General features: G+C 51.6%; 1 protein-coding gene across 1 annotated transcript in view; it reads left to right on the top strand.

Annotated features, from left to right (window-relative positions):
* Nucleotides 1-24,079, top strand: part of CFAP77 (cilia and flagella associated protein 77) — a gene marked incomplete at both ends in the record, with an annotated part of 134,673 nt that overhangs the window by 96,890 nt on the left and 13,704 nt on the right. The window contains 2 exons of the mRNA XM_082842498.1: nt 10,110-10,215; nt 14,415-14,516. Of these exons, the coding sequence (XP_082698624.1) occupies nt 10,110-10,215; nt 14,415-14,516 (208 nt within the window). The remainder of the gene's footprint in view (nt 1-10,109; nt 10,216-14,414; nt 14,517-24,079) is intronic.

Below are 24,079 nucleotides of genomic sequence, written 5' to 3'. Positions count from 1 at the left end.
ATGATGGAGAGAGGAATCAGGGGTCCATGGCTTGGCCTCAGTGCCTGGACCCTTTCTGCAGGACTCAGGGCCACCCCTGTCCCATCACTGGGCTCCGCAAGGAAAAGCTCGTTTCTGCCAAAGACCCCCTCTTGGGCGTGGCAGTTGAGGAGGCCAGTGTCCTCAGAAAGGGGTCTTTAAAGGTTTCCGGGGCCACTCAGCATTTTTACAAAGTGCAGACTGTCTAAGCCGGGCTGCACAGTGAACAGTCCAGCCACAATCCCTGTCCCATGGAGCTCAGAGCCTAATGGGAAAGGCAGACACTGAATTGATCAGTTGATCACTGTAAATATTAAAAAAAATACCTTCCCAGGTGTAAAGAGCAGCAGGGGAGGTGTAGTCGACAGAGCTAAGGGAGGCCTCTGGGCGGGACCACGGGATGGGGAGGGGGCATCTCCTTTAGGCCAACACCCGAAGTATGGGACAGAGTGACCGGGGAAGGTGAGGGGGCTCCCGGGAGGACACGGGTGCAAAGACGGCACCCCAAGGCCAGGGCCTTTGAAAACTGTGCTGGCACCCCAGGGGCAAGGAGAAGCCACCAGTGGGCGTTGAGGAAGACAGCATCGGATTGGCACCGTTGAAAAAGCCTCAGTTCCTATGTGGAGAGGAGGGTCTGGTGAGGGAGGACAGTGTCTGGGAAGGTCTGGGGTCCTACATGAGAGTAGCCAGGCCCCGGGTTTGGCCTCTCTCTGAGTTGGTTAGCTGGCAGCCCCTTGAGCCCTTTTGGAAATGGATTCACATTCCCTTGGCCGCAGACAGCGTAGCCTGAGGGGTGGGGGGGTGTCCAGGCTGGGCCACTGAGTGTGCTGTGTGACCCTGGGCCAGCCATTTGACCTCTCTGGGCTTCGGCCTCCCCACTCCCACTTTTCCCATCTAATTTAGTGAGGATAAATAATTCAGATCTTCTGAGTGGACCCCCTCCGGCTCCTCCAAAGAAAGCTGCAGGTCGGACGGCTGTAATTGTGACCGCAGGGGCTTTCGTCCTGTGACAAAACTCATTCATTTTAGGCTGGAAAAAATACCTTTTTTTTATTATAAAGAACGTTTTCTTGAAAAAAAAAAAACCCAAACGATAAAAAACCTTGGACATGTTTTAAGGTAGCAGCAAAAAATAGTTGTAGAAGAAAACAAGAAAAATGGTTCCTAAAGGTGCAAGGGTCTTTAGGACCCCCGAAGGGTTGAGTATACGGAAAACGCTGAAATTCCCCGGCTTGGGCCAGTGGGGCCTAGAAGGCCTGGCCACCCTCCGCTGCTTGTGGTGAAAAACACGAAAAACAAAGAGCCCGGCCAGTTCTGGTGTGAGGTCAGCAGAGCTGTGCATGGTGGGGTGGCACGGGGATGGAGGCAGTGAGCTGGCATCCTGACACTGATTCAAACCCAGATCCGTCACCGCCATCACTGACTGTGGCCCTGGCCGAGTCATGTGACCTCTCAGGTGTAGGTTTCTTGTTTTGCTCTATTTGCTGCGAAAGTCACATAAAACCAGTAAGTAGACTGGAGGGGGAGGGGCCCCTCACCCCACCTGCCATGTCTGCCCCCTTCCCCCAGCACCGTCCTCTGAGGGCTTCCTTCCAGTCATCTTTCCATCCTTCACACCTGTGTCGATGCCCTTACACGGGCGTGGCTGTTTCTCCCCACCTTCCTCTTTTCATACTTGACCTACGTCTTGAAGATGTTTCTGGGTTATTACACATGTGGCCGCTTCATTCTTTCTGGTAGCTATATAATATTTCCTGATAAATGGGAGCAAGTGGGAGGGGCGGGGGAATCAGGAATGTTTGAACGTCCGTGCCTTGTTCAAACCTGCTCTGAGGCTCGACTGCTTTCCCAGCCCCTTTCCCGGGTGAAGTCTCAGGCATCCATGGCTTCCCTGCTCACTTCCAGTTACAAAAGGCCATCCGTGTGCACTAGTTAATATGTCCAGTCTAGTGTAATCATCAAAAGTTGCAGCTTCACCGGGGGGACAGTTTCTTTCCTTCCTGCTTTGGGAGCTCAGTGGTAAGGGGCAGGGGGTGAGCTGCTCTCTGGGGTCCTTCCCTCAGCTCCCACACTCCTCAGCTGGAGGGTGGGTGGAGGGCGTTACGATAGGCCCTTCTGGTATTAGTACATTGCCCAATGTGATCTGGTAATATTTCACTTAGTATTTTTTCATTTGCTCTTCTTTTTTTTTTTTTTTATAAATTTATTTTTATTTTTGGCTGCATTGGGTCTTTGTTGCTGCCCGCAGGCTTTCTCTAGTTGCGGTGAGCGGGGGCTACTCTTTGATGTGGTGCACGGGCTTCTCATTGCGGTGGCTTCTCTTGTTGCAGAGCACGGGCTCTAGGCGTGCGGGCTTCAGTAGTTGTGGCACGCAGGCTCAGTAATTGTGGCGCACGGGCTCGGTAGTTGTGGCACACGGGCTTAGTTGCTCCGAGGTATGTGGGATCTTCCCAGACCAGGGCTCGAACCCATGTCTCCTGCATTGGCAGGCAGATTCTTAACCACTGCACCACCAGGGAAGGCCTTCATTTGCTCTTCTAAGTGAGACTGACCAAGACATTCTCCTTGTCTCAGTTTGGGATCATAACATGATGTGGGAAGATTTTTTTTCTTTTTTTTTTTAACTTTTTATTTTGTATTGGAGTGTAGTTGATTAACAATGTTGTGATAGTTTCAGGTGTGCAGCAAAGTGATTCAATTATACATGTAACTATTCTTTTTCAAATCCTTTTCTCATTTCGGTTGTTACATAATATTGAGCAGAGTTCCCTGTGCTATACAGTAGGTCCTCGTTGGTCATCTATTTTAAGTGGGAAGCTTTTTTATAAAAAGTTCTGGAAAGTCCTGGAATACTGTTCTCAGCAAGGTTGGGAGGGTGCATGTGTGAACATACCCGGGCCTGGTACCCGTGGCTCTATTAACGTTTTCTGTAAGCACTTCAGTCAACTTTGATCGTTTATATTTTCCTGGACAAATCACCCATTTTGTTCTGGTTTCACATTATTCGCACAAAGTTATACCTCATACTCTCTTATGATTAAAAGAAACATCTTACCTGCTCTCAAGGGCAGCTCCACGTTCCGTGGCACCAGGAGCGTATTCAAGTTTGGGGGTTCCCTTTAAGAAAAACAAGTTCAAAATCATGAATACAAATTTAGGCATAAAACGGAATACTTAAGTAGAATGAGAAAAGAAATCAGAACAAATTAAAATTTTAAATTAGCTGACAAATATCGTAAACCACAAAATCCAGAAAAATAACACATTTTAAAAGGATTAATTGCCTGTCACACCCCATATGCATTTTTTCCCTACATTTTTTGGCTCCATACTCTTTGATCACCTCTTTGTATGACAGTAATTTTGTAATATTTTTTCCATAAAGTAGAAAGACAGTTTAGGCTTTCCTCTAGCATGCTTGATTGCATTTTGAAAAAATATTCTACTTTGAAATGATTACAGATTCCCAGGAAGTTGTAAAAATAGTACAGAGTGATCCTGTTGACTCTTTACCCGTTATCCCCAAGGCTAAAATCTTACATAATTATAGTGCAGTATCAAAACTGAAAGATGGATGTTGGTACAATACACAGACTGCATTCAGCTTTCACCAGCTGTTTTTTGTCTTGTTTTGTTTTGTTTTGTTTTTGGTAGCACCACGCGGCTTGAGGAATCTTAGTTCCCTGACCAGGGACTGAACCCGTGCCCTGGGCAGTGAAAGTGCTGAGTCCTAACCACCAGACCGCCAGGAAATTCCCCAGACTTCACCGGTTTTACATGCACTCCTTTGTGTATTTAGTGTCCACGCATTCTATCACGTGTATATTTGTGTAACAATCATGATACAGAACTGTTCTATCACCTCAGAGACCCCCACCCCCACCCCATACACTCACATAGTGAACCTTCTCCCTAATCCCTGGAACATTCCAAGAATGGTATACACATGGAATCATACAGTATGTGACCTTGTGAAACTGGTCTTTTTCACTCAGCATGATGGCCTTGACATCATCCAAGTCTTTGCTGTATCCATCGTCCATTCCTTTTTACTATTGAGTAGTATTCCGTAGTATGCATGGACCACAGTTTAACTACTCACACATTGAAAGACATTTTGGCTGTTCCCACTTTGGAAATATTGCAAATATTCCAGCTACGAACATTGGTATATAGGTGTCTGTGTAGACGTAAGTTCCCATGTCTCTGGAATAAATGCCCAGGAGTGCAATTGCTGGGCCCATATGGTAGGTGTATGTTTGGTTTTCTAGGAAACCAGACAAACCATTTTCCAGAGCAGCTACACCATCTTACACTCCCACCAGCAATGTATAAGAGGTTTAGTTTCTCTGGATCCCTGCTCTGGCACTGTCACTATGTATTTCTTATTTTAGCTGTGCTAAGAGGTGTGTAGTGACATGACAGGATGCTCTTAATTTTCATTTCTCCAATGGCTAGGGATGTTGACTATTTTTTCATGTACTTATTTGCCACCCATATACCGTCTCTGATGAAATGTCTCTTCATGTTTTGCCTCTTTTCTAATACAGTTGTTTGTGTTTATTTCTTTTACTGTTGAGCTTTGAGCGTTCTTTACATAGTCTAGATTTGCCAGATACATGGTTTGCAAATATTTTCTCCTAGTCATGGTTTGTCTTTTCATCTTCTCAAGAGACTCTTTCACAGAGCAGGAGTCCTTAATTTAGAGGAAGTTCAATTTATCTTTTTTTTCCTCTCCTGGATCCTGCTTTTGGTATCAAGTCTAGGAACTCATCACCTAGCCTAGCCCTAGGTCTCAAAGATTTTCTCCTATGTTTTCTTCTAAAAGTTTCACAGTTTTACATTTAAATCTATGCTCCATTTTGAGTTAATTCTTGTATAAAGTACGAGACTTGGGTCAAGAGGTTCTTGTTTGTTTTTGGTTTTGTCCATGACGTCCAATTGTTCCAGCACCATTTGTTGAAAAGGCTATCCTTCCTCTCCACTGGATTACAATTTCCGTCAATTTACTCTCTTAAATTTCTTACAACTCATATATAGCCTGATTTATAATACCCTGAATTATGTAATGCATGTTTCCTAAAATTTTGCCTAATCTTTCTTTCTCTGGCTCCTTCCCTCCCTCTCTTCCCCTTGGTTTCAACAAAGCATAATTACTGAGAGCAGCGCCATGTCAGTCCACATCCCACAGAAACCATGCCTGCTGGCATTGGTATTCAATGACCAAGACCAGTTATAAACCCATGACAAATGAACAGGAGAGCTTCTGCTTATGAGGGTACCTGGCAAGGGCCGTCTGAGGATGGACGGGTCAGGGAAAAGCCCTCTGAGGAGGTGACCAAACAGCTGAGACCTGAAGGCAAAGGAGATGCTGAGTGTCAGGGAGGAGTCTGGGGGCGGGGAAGGGCTTTGCCGGCCGTAGCCCGGCATCTGGGTTGAGTCTAAGAAATGGGAGGCTGTCAAGGGCATTTTAAGCAAGGGATGCTGTGATACACTTTACGTCCTGGGTTTTCGCCGTGTCAGACAAGCCTCTCCGCCTTTTTATCTGATTTAATGAGCCTGAGCAGAAATGCGCAAAACCCGCTGGACCCCCATCAGCCAGTCAGGGCTTAGGCTGTTGTAACTTACAAGGTTTGTCAGCTCTTCTGCTCTGAGCGCCACCCCCCCGGCCCCGCCCACCTCTTCCCAGTAATAAGCCATCAGCCAGTCAGGGCTTAGGCTGTTGTAACTTACAAGGTTTGTCAGCTCTTCTGCTCTGAGCGCCACGCCCCCGGCCCCGCCCACCTCTTCCCAGTAATAAGAACCGCTGGCTGGAGCAGGACACAAAGATGGTCAGCGAGGCTGCGGGAGGGCTGCGAGGGTGGGTTCGCGGCAATGTGGGCAGTGGGGGCTGCTGGGAAAATAGCTTTTCTGTTGTGAATGGCCTCTTGGGGTAGATCTTGCAAGATTACGCATCTCGTGTCATTAGAAAGCATGGCTATAAATTAGGCTGCTCAGAAGCATGGGGTGTGTAATAATTAAGTAATAAAAGTCACCACAGGGGTAAGGGAACAGGAAAACAAAGAGCCACTGTTTGTAGATGCACTGCAGGCCGCCCTGTAAAGAGACCTCTGAGCTCGAGTGGCATTTCAAAGCCACTGAAGCGCCACTCAAGCGGAGCCCCGGGTCAGTCTAGTCCCAAAGAGGTCCCCATGGAAGGGAGGTGAACCGTCCTGGGCGCGCACATAGGGCGGGAGAATGGGAGGGGGCTGGGAGGAGGATGTTTAGGGTCCAGTCCAGCTCTTTGTGGCTGGCTCTGGAGCCACAAAATCCAACACTTGGACCGGCCCAGCAGGCAGTGGAGGACAATAGGGAAGGGAGAGGACTTGGGCTAAATGACACTTGATACTCAGCTCAAGCCGATTGTTGCCATGTAGGAATGCAGACCCACTTGGCCAGAACGTATACATCTTCAAGACAATTTGGAAAGCTGGGTTCCTTTAATGTAAAATTTCCCAGTTTTTAAGTGTTGACAACAATTTCAAAGACTTTAAAGACCACCGTGCAGACTGTATAAAACACAAAGCCAGAAGCCCCAGGTTTGCAGTCTCGCGTCCTTACTGTATGTGAGCTTTGAGAGTAGCCTCCCTGCTCAGTCCCTCCATTTCCTCATTCCCTCGTCTGTGAAATAAGGTCACAGGGGAAGAACAGAGGCTCTGAACTTTTCCGGGGGCATTTGCACCTTTGAAAATGTGATGAAAGCTGTGGGCCCTCTCCGCAGACATGGTGTCTATACACTCCTATTCAGAGATGGTGGTCTGCGACTCCGTGGGACTTCCGGGGGGTAAGAGCCCCAGGCCTGGATGATTGATGAGGCCTTAAGCCCCGAAGGGTGGGTCCTGGGCACAGCCTCTCCAGACGCCCCAGACCCATCGAACCAGAACATGCCTCGAACAAGACCCCCCCACCCCACCCCGTGATCCACGCTCACGTGACGGTCTGCAAAATGCTGCTGGAAGGCTCCTTCTGCTGTAAAAGACCCAGTGATGTCTGGTTTCGGGAACTTCTCTGGACAGCACGCGTCGGCACCGCAGTTTCTCTTGGTGTTTCCCAAAGTGTGGGCTGAGGAACCGCCATGTGTTCATTTCCTGGGGCCGCCGTAACAAATGACCACAGACCTGGCGGCTTCAACAACAGAAATGTATTTTCCTTGCATCTGTCCGTTCTGGAAACCAGAAGTTTGCAGCTGAGGTGTTGGCAGGGCGGTGCTCCCTCCAGAGGCTCTAATGGAGAGTCTTGCCTGGACTCTTCCAACTTGCGGGGGCCCCAGACGTTCGTTCTCTGGCTTTTCTCTGCCTCTGTCTTCACCTCACCCTCTCCTCTTCCCTGTATCTCCGATTCTGTGTATATTTTATGAGGACACTTGTCATTGGATTGAAGGCCTAGCCCCCCAAAGCGATTTACATACTGTTAATCCCATCTCAAGATCCTTAACTTGACTACATCTGCAAAAGCCCCTTTTCCAAATAAAGTCATACTCACAGGTTCTGGAAGTTAAAATGGAAACATTTGGGAGGGCACCATTCAACCCACTCACCCTGTATCAGAACTACTTCCTATATTTGCTAAAAATGTTCTTTCTTGGGCCTCACCCCCAGGCTTCCTGGATCAGAACCTCTGGGGAGGGGGCCCCAGTGATTTTTATGCATTGAAAGGTGAGACCCTCTGGTACAGAAATATGAGGAGGCAGTCAGCTTGGACCTGAGCTGAGTGATGGAGAAGGTGATAAAGACCATTGTGAGGGAGGGTGGGAGGGAGGGAGACGCAAGAGGGAAGAGATATGGGAGCATATGTATATGTATAACTGATTCACTTTGTTATAAAGCAGAAACTAACACACCATTGGAAAGCAATTATACTCCATTTGTGATCACAAGGAAGATGAGAAAGAAGTGAGCGGGGAAAACAATGAGCTTCATTCCCTGGATTTTTCCTCTTTGTCTTTTTACTTCTTATTACGAAAAATTTCAAACATGCACAAAAGTGTAGCAAATAGAGTAATACACATCCATGATCAACCCTCATCACACAGCTTCCACCACTCTCAATTTATTCTGTCACTCGTTTCATTTTTTTACTTTGTTATTTTATTTTACTGTGCTCTATATTTTGCTGGAGGTTTTTTGTTTGTTTGTTTGTTTGTTTTGCGGTACGCGGGCCTCTCACTGTCGTGGCCTCTCCCGCTGCGGAGCACAGGCTCCGGACGCACAGGCTCAGCGGCCATGGCTCACGGGCCCAGCCACTCTGCGGTATGTGCGATCCTCCCGGACCGGGGCACGAACCCGCGTCCCCTGCATCGGCAGGCGGACTCTCAACCACTGCGCCACCAGGGAAGCCCCTTGCTGGAGGTTTGTTTAAAGCAAATTCTAAACTACACAGAATTTTACCCGCAAACCCTTCAGTAGGTATTTCTAACATTAAGACGTAAAGCAGCCACAATATCATTATCACACTCCACACAATTAGCACTATTTCCTCACGGCTTCTGAAACTCAGCTAGTGTTCGCTTTTCCCTCAAAAGATACCTTCCCGGGCTTCCCTGGTGGCACAGTGGTTGAGACTCCGCCTGCCGACGCCGGGGACGTGGGTTCGTGCCCCGGTCCGGGAAGATCCCACATGCTGCAGAGCGGCTGGGCCCATGAGCCATGGTCGCTGAGACTGTGCGTCCGGAGCCTGTTCTCCGCAACGGGAGAGGCCACGGCAGTGAGAGGCCCGCATACAGAACAAAAAAATTAAAAATAAAAAAAAAAAACCTCATTCCTATCTCTAATTACATGTTGATATGATAATATTTTGGATATATTGGGTTAATAAAATACATTAGTAAAATTAATTCCACCTGTTTCTTTTTACTCTTTTTAACATGGCTACTAGAAGAATTTTAGTTACATGGCGGCCCACATCATATTTCCATTTGACAGTGATGGTCTAGAAGTCTGATTACCTTTGGGCTCACTTTGGGGTTTGTTTCCCCCAAAGTGTTTGGTGGGTGGTGCTACATACCTCCTATTAATCACTCCCAGCCCCACATCTGTCACTTCCAGTGATGGTAAGATTGATCACTTGGGTAAATTTTATGTTATGCATATTTACCACAATAAAAACAAATTGATCCTTTGGTCCAGCTGCTGTAGCCTGACACATCCATTGTAAATTTCCCCATCAGCCTTCCACCTAATCATTGATTATTACCTAAATCCATTATCATTAGGCTTTGCAAAGTAATGCTTCTCTTTCCCCAATTCTGTCCTTCCTCCTGCATTTTATTAGCTTTGGTTCTTCTATGAAAGAACTTTTCCTCATCACCTATTAGGTTACCTTGAGAGGGTCTCACACACAGGGCTGCCCCACTGCTCTGGGACCTTAGGATGGGGATGATAAAAGTACCCACTTTACAGTGCTGTGAGGAGTGGGGCATGCAAAATGCTCTACACAGGGTAAGTTCTCCTTGGCTGGAGACCCTTGTCAAAGAGAACTAGAGCGGAGGCTAAAGGCAGTAAAGACGGATTTCATTCAGTACTATTGCAAAGGGGAAAGTGACCTCGCTCAATTCTGAATACAACACAAGTGGGGATTTATAGGCAAGGAGCAGAGTGGATGGAAAATTACTACGAAGAGACTTCAAGGGTAGGGGGATTCTTACTAAACTGACTTAATAGGACTCTTGGTAAAGGCAGGCCAAGGTGATCAGATATCAAGGGCGGGGGGATTGACTTAGCAGGGTTCTTTGCTAAGGCGAACTCTTCATCTGGCCAAAGATAGATCCCAAGAACGAGCCCTGATCAAAAAGAGGGCTCTGAGAAGCCTGCCTAAAATCTGGTCAGGGAGAGAGTCTGTCACCATGTCAGGCCCAGCACTCGGTTGGTGGACAGTAAGTGTTTGTTGAACAACTCACACGAGGCACCGTTTCTTCCACGGCTGCAGAAGGGCCAGAGAGAAACTCTCACAGCCTTGGGAGAACACTTTGCCCTGTAGCCCTGATGGTCAGGTGGGCAGCCTCTGGGGAGGGGGGCCTTCACCGACCTCAAGCCCATCTGACTGCTTCCCCACAGGCCTTCCACCCCCTTCTTTGATCTGCTGCAGCATCGGTACCAGCAGCTATGGGTGCAGGAACAAAAGGCCAACCAGAAAGCCATCAAACTGGAGAAAAAGCATAAGGTAAACGCAGTGCTCAGTCCAGAGTGGATGACTGATGGGGTGGGAGGGAAGAGAAGGGAGGGGCTGGGGGAGGCAAAGCCAGAGCTCAAAAGGATGCCGCCTGTGCATGTCTATTGCTGGGGTGTGGGCAGGGCTGGGGAGTCAAGTTGCTTGTTGCTTTGCTGAAAGGGTCTCGGTGATGATCAGGTTCAACCCCGACTTAAGCCCCGCCGGCATCACCAGTAAACTGGCCCTGTGTGCCTCTGGGACAGGATCGGGACCCCATCTCCCGATTCCCGTCTGGGGACGGTCCCACCAAACTCCATGTGACCCCACACATCTGGAAACCAGATTGTCCACGAATCTGACCTGGCCCGGACAGAAATGTGCCCCGGTCTATCTATAAAGAAAAGGTTAGGAAGGCGAAGTCCAAAGAGAAAACCCACTTCTGGGAGGGTTCCGTAAAGACCGCGTTTTATGAAACGTTAGGATACATTTTGTTTCAAGTGGATGACTAACCCCCATGCTAACCGCTCCACGTACATCACATACATCATCTTATTTGCGTTGGATACAAGCCTGTGAGCTGGGTGTCACCCTAGTTCCCAGGCATGGAAATCGAGGCCCAGAGTGGTGGTGGCCACACTGGGAAATTTGAGCTGAGGACAGAATGACACCCAAGCACCAGCAATTGTTAATGGTGTGCGCCTAGGTGAGATTTTTACCTGGAAAAACATCTTTAGCAGTGAATTTGCATTGTCACTTGTATTTGAAGATACTAAACGTGGTACCCCCTTTAAAATAGTCTGAGAGGGCTTCCCCAGTGGCGCAGTGGTTAAGAATCCACCTGCCAAGGCAGAGGACATGGGTTCGAGCCCTGGTCTGGGAAGATCCCACATACCTCGGAGCAACTAAGCCCGTGCGCCACAACTACTGAGCCTGAGCTCTAGAGCCCGCGAGCCACAACTACTGAGCCCACGTACCACAACTACTGAAGCCCACGCGCCTAGAACCCGTGCTCCGCAACAAGAGAAGCCACCGCATTGAGAAGCCCGCGCACCGCAACGAAGAGTAGCCCCCACTCACCGCAACTAGAGAAAGCCCGCACACAACAGTGAAGACCCAACGCAGCCAAAAATAAATAAATAAATTTATTTTTAAAAGTTTAAAAAAATAAATAAAAATAAAATAGTCTGAGGTTCGGACTTCTGGAGCACTCCGGTTGGTCTCTTCTCCAGTAGATCCGGATCGATGACGGTAAAATCAGAATTGCTTTATGCTCACGTAGCACTATGTAGATTTCATCAGAAGCACAGCTTTAGTGTCTTTGGTTGTTGCAACGATCTCACCAACGCCGTCCCTCCTCCAGATTCCGTGCAGAGAACTGGATCCAGCGCGCACCCTGTGTTCATGCCTTTTGCCCTCCCAGACACCCCGTGAGGTCCGAGTCTCATCAGAGCATTCAGTTTGTTTCATTTTCAGATGGAGGAACTCAGTCTCAGAGAGGTTAAGTGACTGGCCAAAGGTCCCAGCCAAGCCAGGACCCAGGTGTGTCCCGCCCCAAAGTCCAGGCTTTTCCTGATGGTGAGGTCCCACTGTTGCTGATTACGGGAAAGCTTAGGATTCAGCAACAGTGCCTGTGATGTTCTAGGGACAAACTGGGGAGTGGAAAAGTCTTATCAGGGATCCCGGCACCCTTGGGACCGGCCAGGAAAGGCTGCTGGGTGGAGGGGCCCAGGGTTCCCCAGGCCCAGCCAGGAGCCAAGGCCCCTCCTGGCTGTTGTCAGCGGTGGGTGGAGTCCGAGGCAACCACTCCTTACAGAGCAGAGCGTTGTAATAATACTTTAAAGCAGCCCATGACTAGTTTATTTGTTAATGACTCCAGAAGGAGTCAGCTCACTATGGTAACGGCCAGTTTCCGAGGGAGCATTGCCGTTACACGCTGCTGCCTTATAGCTCCGGTCCGGAGTCCTGTTTTTAATGAGCAGCTATTTCACAACAGCTCAGAGTGTCACAGGTCCTCAGAATCCCGGGCCTCCAAAGACACATCTTCTGAGTCTAGAGACAATCTCATAGCCAGTGCCCCTCAGTTTTCAGCAGAGCACCCCTTAAGCAGCCACTGTGGGCGGCTCCACCCCCGAGCACTGGTTGGGGACAGGTGCCAGCCTGGGGGGGTGTGAATTTGAGTGAGTCACTGCTTTGCTGGGGTCTCAGTGACCTCACTGAGCCAAAAAGGGGGTCAGATTAAATGGGGGCCTGCAGAGCTGGGCCCAGCACATAGTGGGCCCTCAGAAAATACTTGTGCAAACCATCCCCAGAGTTCTCTTCCTGTCCCAAGATTCTCTGTGGCCATCAAATGGCTACAAACACCCAGACCCACCGATGGCTGAGGGCCTGATGAACAATTTATTAGGGCTGATAAGACCTTTGATTTACAAGGTCAAACTGCCCCCATCCTAGGAGAAGCCTGTCTCTTCAGCATCTCAGGATGTCCTGGATTTTGGAAGATGATGACCCCAAATGAAATTCTTGGAAACAGCTTCCATTTAGTGAGTAATCATCTTGGACCAGACATCCTGCTCAAAGCTAACTCCACAAATCCTACAAGCACCTGTTCGTTAGGCATCGGTACCCGCATTTCCTGCAGAGGAAATTGAGGTTTGGAAAGGTGACAAGACTTGCCTTCATTCCTCCAATTCTGAAGGCCAACAGCTCCTTCACCCCGGGCCGGGGTGGCTCTTGGCTTTGGTTCGAAGATGAAGCTTCAAAGCTGTTCTAGAAAGCGGAGGGGAGGGCTTGTAAGTTATCCACAGATGCGTTCAATAAAATTAATATAATTGATCAACAAAATCAATCAAGCAAAGGGGTTCGATGGGGTGGTGGCATCTTCAGTTAGGCTCAGGTCAGCTTTTATTTGTCGGGTGCACTGTGTGCCCTGCGTCCTCTCTTACACCCGCTTCTGCAGTGGCCCATCCTCTCTGGGTCACTTGGGCACCAGGGCATCGTCCAGCTCATCCGCTCTGGGTGTGAGGCTCCCCCTCTTCACACTGCGGCTGCAGTTATAAACAAGAGGCCCGTGTTTACCAGTTAACTCCCCTGGGGGGGTTTGAATTTTGACAAGGATCACAGCCGTGGGCTAATAAGGCCTGACTGTGTATGGAATTCCCCCGGGGCACACATTGAAAATGCAGACTCCAGGGCCCCTCCCCCTCTGATTCTAAGGTTGGAGGCCTGGGCCCCTGTGTTAGTCTGCTGGGGTGACCATAACAAAATACAACGGACTGGGTGGCTTCAACAACAGAAATCTTGGAGGCTGGAAGTCCAAGATCAAGGGGCCAGCGGAGTCGGCTTCTCTGGAGGTTTCTCTCCTTGGCCTGAAGACGGCCACCTCCTCGCCATGTCCTCACATGGCCTTTCCTGTGTGGACAAGCCTGGTGTCTCTCCTCTTCTTAGAAGGACACCTGTCCTACTGGATCACAACCCCACCTGATGACCTCCCTGAACCTTAATCACCTCCTTAAAGGCCCATCTCCAAATACGGTCACAACTGGGGGTTAGGGCTCCGACATGTGAATTTGGAGGGGAACGCAATTCAGTCCACAGCAGACCGCATGAGCTACAGGACCCTAATTATGGGCCTGCCGGCCTCTGTTCGTGGGCACGGGGCGTGCAGCTAAAGAGGAGGAGGACCGCCTCTGTGCCTCTGAAATCCCACCCCCAGAGACCTCCGAGGCCCTGACCCAAGCCCCCAAATCCCTCCCCCCGAACAGGAGTCCTCCTTCCTCTTCCACGAGCAGACCATGCTGAGGACCTGCCCCACAGAATGGCAACAAGCATCGAGTCATTCATTCTTCATGCAGACACTGTGGCGCCCGTGGTAACCACCGGGGCTGTGTTAGCCACTGAGAAAATTACAAGGGTGTCTGGGACACACCCCTGCCCTCAAGGTGGCTGCATGTCAGAACCCAGAGAGTTCTAGGGCCGAAACTAAAACCAAAATAACACGCTCCCAGCGTCCCATGGTCCCACCCCCAAGTCCACTGTGGTCACAGGCAGGGCCAGGGGTGCAGGTGCACTGAAATCAGACAGGGAGAAGGGCCAGAGCCAGGAGGAAAGTGACGCGTGGATCTGCAGCACCAGGACTCCCAACTCCTCGTCGTGGCTCGGGCTTCTCCAGGGAGCCGGTAACCATCTTGCCTTGGCATTTCTCGGGCCTGCAGGTGATCCTTGGGAAACTGTATGAGACCCGGAGCAGTCAGCTGAGGAAGTACAAGCCGCCTGTGAAGCTGGACGCCCGCTGGCACATGCCCCACTTCCAGAAGGTCAGTCTCGCCTCCACCTGCCCCTTCCTGCACCAGGGGGGGATGCCCCTCACCTTGACTGGTCTCTACCTGTCCTCTAGACCGTAGAGTTCTGTGGGCTTCTACCCATCGACTGGCATAACAACAACAACAACAATAATAATAGCAACAGCAACGACTAACATTTTGGAGCCCCTCCTAAGTGCCAGGCACTGAACTCCACTTCATTGGCTCTTCCCACACGTGGAAGCGGGGAGCTGCTGCTATCACCCCCATTTCACAGCAGGAAATGTGGAGAACACTGGTGAGGGCAGCCTTGGGCTGAAGCTGGGCCATCTGACCTCGGAGTCTGGGTGTCTGTCCACTGGGGCGGACGCTGTCTGGACCAAAACCCCCTCTACTGATGGGGTCATTGCACCACATCCTACACTGGGGACCTGGGGGTGCAAGACAGTCCCATGCCATCAGCGCTAAACCTCCCGCAGAGGGGCATCCCTGGGGAGATGGAGCAAATGTCTCCTGTGGGCTGTCATGCACCCAGAATGATCTCGCACCCACCATGCTCCGGCCTCAGGACTGACCCAGTGTCCATCCGGCCACGTAGGCCTGTCGCACCGTGACGGGGCTTCTTCTTTAGCAGCTTTTAGCAGAAGAAAAAGGAGGAATAGCCGGGGCCGTTGTCAGAGGAGGGGAACCAGGAGACTTGGGGACAGTGCCACGGGATGGTGGGGGCCGTGTGTGCCCAGCTCGGGCACAGGGAGCCTTTCTAGGGGCCACCAGGGCCACTCCTGGTCCCGGGAAGACAGCCGCACAAAGCCACATTCCCAGACAGCCCAGGCCCGGCTGCTGTGTAGAGTTAAACTGCAATTTAGACAGTGAAGGGGCCCATGCCTTCCTGAACCTAATGCAATCGAACAGGCTGCCAGAGAAGCCCACTAGCCCCCCTTGATGTCGCTCTCATGTCCTGCCCAAGTGGCCTCCATCAGCACGTGTCAGTGGCCAACAGCCCTACTGCTCATCAGCCCGTGCCGTCCCTGCACACGCAGGCAGGACTGGGCACCCAGTGGGAGGGGCGGGGAGTCACCGAGCTGCTGCCCCGCTATCACTCCTCCGCCCTGGCCTGGGCAGCGCCCCTCATCTTTGCTTCCTCCGCCTCCCCCAATTTCCTGCCTTTTTATCCACATCCCTCCTCCCCTTTCTCTGCCTCTCACACTCGGGAGTTTCGCCTACCACCTCCTTCCTGGCCCGTCTTCTGTTGCCTTTCCTCTTTTGCTCTTTTCTCTCTGATTTTCCTGATGTTGGACGTCCATGGGGGATGCAGGCATCCTGGGGACCCTGCCCAGGAAGGGATGGGACCCACGGCTCCCTGGGCACGAGATGCCCTGCCAGCAGTCTGCTCTACAGCACTGACCCCCAGCCCCTCTCAGCCCCCTTGTCTCCAATTTAGAATCTACAATTAGCTCCCAACCCAATGGACCCAGGAGGGCTCAGGTGGTCTCCCCGCAGCCCATCGGAGCGAGGAAAGGCCCCCCTCCCGCCTCCACCACCCCCACCCCAGGTAACATGGATTCTGCTGTGTCAGGAGCCCTTGTCTCACCCGCAGGTAGCCCCGCAGCCTGGCCCGGAGTAGGATTGGAAATCCAGATATAAATGAGTTTCTATTTCTAAAAGAGGGGATTTGACTCAGCTGAGCTCAGGTCTCTTCCAGTCTTTAGATTGTTACAAATTACCGTTAGGAACACGGTGGCCCACCTGTGATGCTGCCCACCTGTGATGCTACCCCTCTGTGTGTGCTAAGTCATTATTTCACACAAGCATCCTTACCCGAGTTGTACTGAGGACAGGCAGAGATGGGTTTCATTTTCCTTGCCCAGCAAGTGGCTCGGCCTGGAACCCAGGTTCCTCTGACTGCAGGGCCCGAGCTCAAAGGCACTATCCATCGTGTCATAGAAATAACGAGAAACAGAATAAAAATGCAAGCCCCGGGATTTATCGGGTGATTTTTCATCTTTCCTGGGGATGTTCACAGGCTTCTGGAAGTCCAGCTGCAGGAATCTCAGAGCAGGGCTGGTCCCTGGGCGCCACGCGGTACAGCCCAGCAGAGGCGCTTAGAGCCCCAGGGCGCTGCCGCCACCGCCGCGACCCTCGGTGCCCTCCCCGTTGGGAAATACCAGCCATGAACAGTATTTATTGAGCTCTTACTGTGTGCCAAGTGCTGGACATGCATTATCTCCTAGATATCATACTCTCATTCTACTGACTCGGAGACTGAGGCTCAGAGAGGGGAAGGAACTTGCCCTGTGAGAAGGGAATGCCGGCCTTTGAGGCACGTAGCCACATTGCAGTTCATTACTTAACCGGGCCATTCGTTGTTCAATGTCCATCTTCTCCCCTAAAGTGCGAGCCCAGGAGGACATGTCTGTTGTGTCTCCACTGTGTCCCCGGAGCCCAGCCCAGGGCCTGGCACCCAGCAGGTGGCCAGTAAATGTCTGTGGGAAGGATGAATGAAGGAGTGCATGAACGAATGAATCACCAGTGCAGCCCAGGAGGACAGATGAATTTAAAAGCCTTTCACAGGCCCGATGAAACCCCCTTCCCAACCTAAAGGTCCCAGGGCCCACCAGCTGCAGCAGCCGACGGGGTCCGGACTCGGAAGGGGCGTGGCCAGAGCTGCTCCTCCCGCAGGGCTTACTGCTGTTGAGGCCCCAGGAGGGTCTTTGTGTCTCGCGTCTGTGCCGATCCGCCCGGCCCCCCTTCCCCGCCCGGCCCCATTATGAAAGGAAAAAGCGCTTCCAAAAAAGTGGAATCTGTCACGGTGATGGATAACCTAAATGGACTCTCCCAGCTCGCGAACAGATGTCTACGCTGAACTCTGTCAGAAATAATTAAACACCTTTCACACGGAAAAGCAGCAGGCAGGGCGCGGGCGCTCCCGGGCTGGGTGAGCGCTCAGCAAAGCTGGCTTTCCATCCATCCCCACCCGGCACCGCACGGGGCACCTCCGGATCTGGGCCCAGAGGGACCAAGGAAAGGGGCAGAGACACCCCTCGGTAGGGTTCCCTGTCCGGCCACACGGGGTCCAGCGCTATCTCCTAGTCTGTGCGACCAGCCATCGCCACGTGAGGGCCAGTGCCCAGAGGGAGGGTTAGCCGACAGCTGGCGAGTGGCCTGTCTGCCAGGATGTTCATAACAGGCCGCCAGCCAGCCCCCAGGCCTGGGCCAGCAGCTGGACCTCCCTGGGGCTCAGTTTCCCCACCTGAAAATGAGGGGGGAACACTCGTTCTTGAGGGTCTCTTCCAATCCAAGTTTCCATGACCAAGGAGCCATGTGGCGTGAGGCACGGGGTCTCGTGGAGGCCGCAGACACCGAACCCAGAGTGAACCGGGACAGGTTCTCATTTCGGGGACAGGACATGAACTCATTGCCTCGTTCCTGAGTGGGGGGACCCCTGGGCCTGGAGCCATACCCTCTGTGCCTGGTGGCCGGGCTTTCTCTGCGCCCCCCTCCGCAAGGCGTGCTGGGGGCCAGCGGGGAGGGAGGAGGGGGCAGCCCTGTATGTCTGTGTGCGCGTGACTCCAGGGTCAGCCAGACCCGGGCCACGTGGTGACCCTGCCATTCCTGACCTGTCACGTGGCTTGACCTGTCCAAGGCCCTGTTTCCTCTTCGGTCAAGTGGACCAGTGAGGCTCCCCTGGCAGGGCTGTTTGATGAGAATGCGTGTACAGTGTTTAGCAGAGCACCTGACCCTTACCAAGCTACCAATAAGTGGCAGCTGCCACGAGGGTGGTCCTGGTGATCATTCACTCACTCAGTCACTCATTCATTCATTCACAAATCTTATCTGATCATTCATTCACTCACTCACTCATTCATTCATTCATTCACAAATCTTATCTCTGAGCACCTTTACGTCAGACCTTGTTCTCAGCACTGACCATATACTACCGTAGGGCTGCTGGTGACAGGCAACAAGTGAGGTGGACAGACGGACGGGTGGACAGGTAACTGAGCAGGTGGACCACTAGACGGGGAAGTCTGGAGAAGCTCCAGCCCTAGGCGTCCAGTTCTCACAGCCTGAAATGCTGGGGAGACGTCAACCTGAGCTGGCAGCCCCGAGTTCGGGGGTGGGGATGACTGCCCACAACGAGAACCGCAACAGCACGATGCGGACTCGGGTTGGTCCACCCTGTTCTGCCTTTTGTGTCCCCGCCTGGGGTTGGGGGGGACAGGGCATCCCAGCTCACCCAGGACAGCCCTCCTTGGGTCTGGTTGGGAGGCAGACTAAGTAACAGCACCCCCTCTGCTCTCAAAAGTGACCCAATCAGAACCATATATTCTATGGTCTCCTGGTATGAAATCAGGAAAAACAGACGGTTTATCCCTCTTTACAAAAAGACTGCCAGCGATAACGGCCCAAAGACAGAGGGGCGGGTGCCCCTACATATTTATAGCAGCACTGACGGTGGTGAAAGGCTGGACATCGCAGGCAAGTAATGGCTTAGGTACGTGTTGGGAGATATTACACAGATAGCACAGAGATAATATACAACGTCATGAAATATTATACAGCCACTGAAAATATTGACTTCAGTCTGTACTTATCGACACTTTAATCATCTTTCCCCACTTTCATAATAATTTCCCCACATATTATTGGGGGAAAGAACCTGTGCTGCGTGACCCCGTCTGCGTGGAGGCACCCGTACACCACGCAGGGGGGTCTATGCTCCAGGACAGACGTCGGGAAGGAGAGGCCCCGAGTAGCGGCAGCTGGGATCCCTGGGGTGAGCTGGAGACTGTTTTACTTTCTCTGATGCTCTTCTCTGCATTGTTTCCATTTTTATAATGAGTTCCTGTAACTTTTACAAAACAGTAAGGTTTTTTTTTTTTTTCAATGTTTTTAAAGGATGGGGACTCTACATCCTTCCCCAGGGTGCCTGTCCCTGTGCTCAAGCCCCTTTCAGCCCTGTTCCTCCCTACGACTCACCGAGCACTCCCCGTGCTGCCGGCCAAGCCTGGTTTCTCCTGTTCAGTTTCCATCAGGCATAAAGGTTAGAGGCTGGCGCTCAGCCCCAGTCGTGAAAGCGGCTGACTTGCGGAGTCTGGCTCTCTACGGCCAAGTCCATGTTATAATTGGAGATCCAAGATCCATTTTAGAGGGGGGTTTGCCCAAGCATCTCGGGGTCTCCACTTCAACCCGAACACTCCTCCTCTGCCCGCAAGCCCTCACCTTTCCTCTACAGTCCCGATACCCACTGACATTACATAGTCATTCAGTCACTAAAGTATGAACAAATTGACTATATTTTCATTTGGCTTTTGGGTTCAGCCCCACTGCTTTAGAATAATGGCCCAAGCTATTAAGCTAACAGTTTGATTTACAAGCTCTTGTGCTCTGAACGCTGGGATCAGACTCCTCTCTTTGTGGAAGACTAACCCTGCCTCGGGTCTCCTGGGCCCCTGACTCACTAATAGAACAGGAGACGGTAGGGAAAAAAACGTCAGCAGTCAGCCAAGCAGTGACGCCCAGAGACGCAGCTGATTAGTGAAAGCTGTGAATCTAAGAAAAGGATTTTCTTTCCCACCTTTAAGCTCTCTTACAAATCATAGCTGGCTGGAAAGTTAGCTCTCTGTTAAAGCCCCAGGGCGGGCTCGCAGCCCGTCCACCCTGCTGCCGCCACCTCTCCAAAGGGCCCGCACGGTTCAAATAAAGATGGACCGTTCTCTGCACGGGTGTCTCAAGCCCCAAAGTCACTCCTTCCAGACCCAGGAAGGGCAGATTCCAGATGGACTGCCCCTCCCCTCCCTGAGGTCCCTGCACCAGTGATGTATTTTAAGAATCCCGTCGGTCTGTTGCCTCAGAATAAGAATCTTCCCAGGTTGCCGTGTAGGGCACTGAGAGCACACGGGGCAATAGGAAGAATGATTCAGAGGCTCTGATGCTCTTGACATTTCTTCCCTAAATACAGATTCCCCCCTCCCCTAATAAGTCAGATCAGTATGCAGAAGGGCTGACTCGCCGAAGGAATAAAAGCAGGGGCTTAATTGGTTTTACATAATCCGGCACCTCGGAGAGAGAATTTTTAGGCACCTGCTCACGAGGTGACATTGCTGCTCAAAATCCCAGTGAGCTGAAGCTCTGGGGGTGGGGACAAGAGGAAAAGGGGCCGGGGAGGGGGGTGGGGTGGGGAGAGGAGATGGCGGCAAAGTTTCTGGTGCAGCTGGAGAAATCTTGAAGTCCGAGGGAACCCGGGTCATGGAGGGAGGTGGCAGGCATCCTGTGGGATGTGGGAGCTGGCACTTGTAACGAAACAGCCCTGCAACCTGGGCACCCCCAGCCTGGCTGTCCCCATAATCTGTCGGGCACCCCTGGGAATTTTCAGTTTAATCCAGAAAGCACTTCACCCCCCACTGGGTGTGAAAATATTTCCAATTTCGTGTTGAAAATCAACCAGAAAATAGACTAAGACGGCTTGTTTTGACATCAGGCATCTATTTCTAATCTCTGGAGATAGCTAGAATCTCATGTTGAGTTTTGGGAGCTGATAGAACTTGCCAGGTCCCCAACTGCTTCTCCCAGCTCATCCCCAAGAGAATAAATCCCCCATGATCTAAAGAGAATCTCCCGGGCTTAAGACGGAGTTCGGGTTAACGTCTGTCACCTCTGGAATGACTTCCTCCACGTCTCCCTCGTTTCCACATGTCCCCACTTGTCAGCCTCTGTCACCAGGCGCCGAGGCTGCAGGAGCGATGGGGTCCGAGCCGCCTGGCAACGTGGCCAGCAGGAGGGTCCCGCAGATAAACAACATTCGATGATCTACTTGGATAAAGTCAAGGTTTATTCAAACTGAGGTTTGTCAGAAGTGCAGGCGAGATGAATCCAGAGGCCGGTATCCTCATATCTACAAACCGCATGCAACACACAGAGCCTCCCTGGTTTCCCTCAGAGATGCAAAGTTCGTGGGCATCAGAGAACATAACACGTCGGAGAGGAAGGAAGATGATGGGGATGTTTTCTTGGCTTCTTCCCTTCTCCTCCTCAAAGAGAGCGTGGGAAATGATGCCTTAGCAGTGCAAACAATGTCGGTAGTTGGACCGACTTCCACTGGCTGGAGGTGCAGAGGGAAGGGCGTCCAAGAAGACGGCGCCCCCAGATGACAGCACAAAACCCACACCCGACAGCTCACACATCCCAAGCGCCTCTCAGAGGCCAGGCTGGGTGCCTCGATGGATGGTGTTTGGTGTCAATGCTCACAGAAACCAAAGCTTGGAGGCTTCAAGTCACGCGCCCCAAGGGTCACAGTTAACAAGGGTCGGGTGGTGGCTGAGCCCTCTGGCTGGCTGCCTCCAGGCCTCAGGCCCTGGAAGAGTCGATAAATACCAAGGACCTGCAACTGAGGTCAGGGGCCAGTGGGGGCTAAATGCAGGACCTGGGAAGGAAAGAGAAGGGCGGTCAGGAGCTCGGGTGTTTATAGGTGTCCAGAGGGTCGTGGCCAGCCCTGCTCTGGCTGACTTAAGCCCTCGCAATAAACGAAACTCGCCACTGCCCCGCTAGCCTTTAGACTTTGACAAAACCCCGGAGCATCTTTTAAATGGCAGCTTGGCCCCAAGGCTAAAGAGGAAAGAGGCCATTGATGGAGGGGGGTGGGGGGGGTCAGGCTTGCTGTATCAAAAGGCCTGAGGCAGAGACAGAGCCCAGCAGGAGGGCCTAGCCTGTGGGCTCGTAAACCACACAGATGTGCCAGGTGCCATCCTGCCTCGGGCCTGCCTCTGCATCTGCATCTGTAAAGTGGGCATCAAGTGAACTGTGCGTGCAAAGCACTTGGCTCGGGCCTGGCCAGGGGAAGGTCACGGAGCAGTAACACCTCTGGGTTGGACGGGGCTTTGCCATCTGCTCCTCTAGATGAATGGTTCTCAGACTTGGCTGTGCCTGGGGTCCTCTGAGGAGAGGTTTAAAATGCAGATTCCAGGGCCCCACCCAGGACCCCGAGCCAGTGGGTCTGGGGTAGCCACCAAGCCTGCGTTTTCAACAAGCAGCTCCCCGGCTCCCTGGGTTAATGTCAATTCCTCCTACACAGATATGGTTAAAGCACACGTTCCCCAACGCAGGCTGTGCCCTGTCATACATTTGCCATAAAGCAGGTTGGGGCTTCAGAAAGAAACGTCCTATTGGAGGCAAGCTGTCGTCTGTTGAACAGGTCAGGATCTGATGAGGCTCTCTTCCTGGCTTACAGATGGCCACTTCTCGCGGTGACCTCACTGGGCAGAGAGAGAGAAAGCAAGCTCTCTGATATCTCTTCCTAAAACGGCGCTAATCCCATCATGGGGGTCCCACCCTCATGACCTCACCCAAGCCTAACTACTCTCAAAGGCCCCACCTCCAAATACCATCACACTGGGGGGTAGGGCTTCACATATGCATTTTAGAGGGACATGATTCAGTCCACAGCAGCTTCTTTCTCAAGCTCACTCCAAGTCTGCCTCCTCTCTCTCCTTCAACCTTCCCGCCTCAGGGTTGTGTTTCTCCCTCTGGAGCCCCATGGAGCCACATGCTTCCCCTGCAAATACCTGAGGTCAGACACTGTTTTGTCATCAATGTCCAGGTCCTGGATTGTTCCTTGGGGCAGCGTTCTGAATGTCGATAGGTGGGACCCTGTGTTGCAGGGACAGTGGATTGCCCAGGTGCTGTGACCCCTGCCACCCGGTATGCATTCTCTGCCTTTGTCCACAGTCACAGAAGATTTGTCAACTTGAACTGCCTTTCTACATATTTTTGAACGAAATTGTGGGTACAAATATTGCAGAAAATAAAACCCCTCTTCTATTGATACTTAGAGATTTAGCTGAGCAAAGGAGATGGAGAGGATCTTTAAGGATGCTTGAATCTCAGAGGCATTTCTAAGGGCTCTGTTGCCTTATCCCAGGTTCCTAAACCTTCCATCCAACCATCCATCCACCCAGGATTTGTTGAATGTCCACAGGGCGCCCCTAACAGTCGAGTAAGGTCCCCTGTCTGTTGGCATTTCCCCGGAACAGTGTCTGGAACGTGGCATCAGCATCTTTGCTGTCTAGTTGAGGACACCTAACTCTAATATCCCTATCTGTGGCTTGACAGGGTCAGCCTTGTCAACCACAGAAAGAGTCTGCGCCTTCTTAAAGGATACTGGAAAAAAATTCTTCCTGCTCATTATTCTAATAAGAGAAAAGGGGAAGACGACACCAAGCCCCACCACAGTGTACCCCACCCCAATGGGCCATGGACACGGCACAGCCGAGTATGTCCCCGGCTTCCCTGGCAGCAACACAGGAGTTGTTCAACAGCCAAAATGAATAAGCGATACGGCACTGACGGGCACTGCACGGACGGCTCAGCAAAGGACTTAATTTGCAGCCAAGCACAAAATCAAAGACTGTCAGCTGAGGAACTGTGCGCCTGGATAACCACCTTGTGCTACCTGGGAAAGCACTGTCAGGTAAATTTCCAGAGAAAGTAATTAAGGAATCCCCATTGTCTAACTTCAGCAGCAAAATTTGAAACTCTGGAATTTGATGCTCGCCAGGGATCTGGTGTCTCCTCCCAGCTTG

This window comes from Leucopleurus acutus, assembly GCF_964270905.1.
Source record: "Leucopleurus acutus genome assembly, chromosome: 7".
Lineage (NCBI taxonomy): Eukaryota > Metazoa > Chordata > Mammalia > Artiodactyla > Delphinidae > Leucopleurus > Leucopleurus acutus.
Note: the sequence above shows the minus strand (reverse complement) of the source record. Positions and strands in the feature narration are given on the sequence as shown.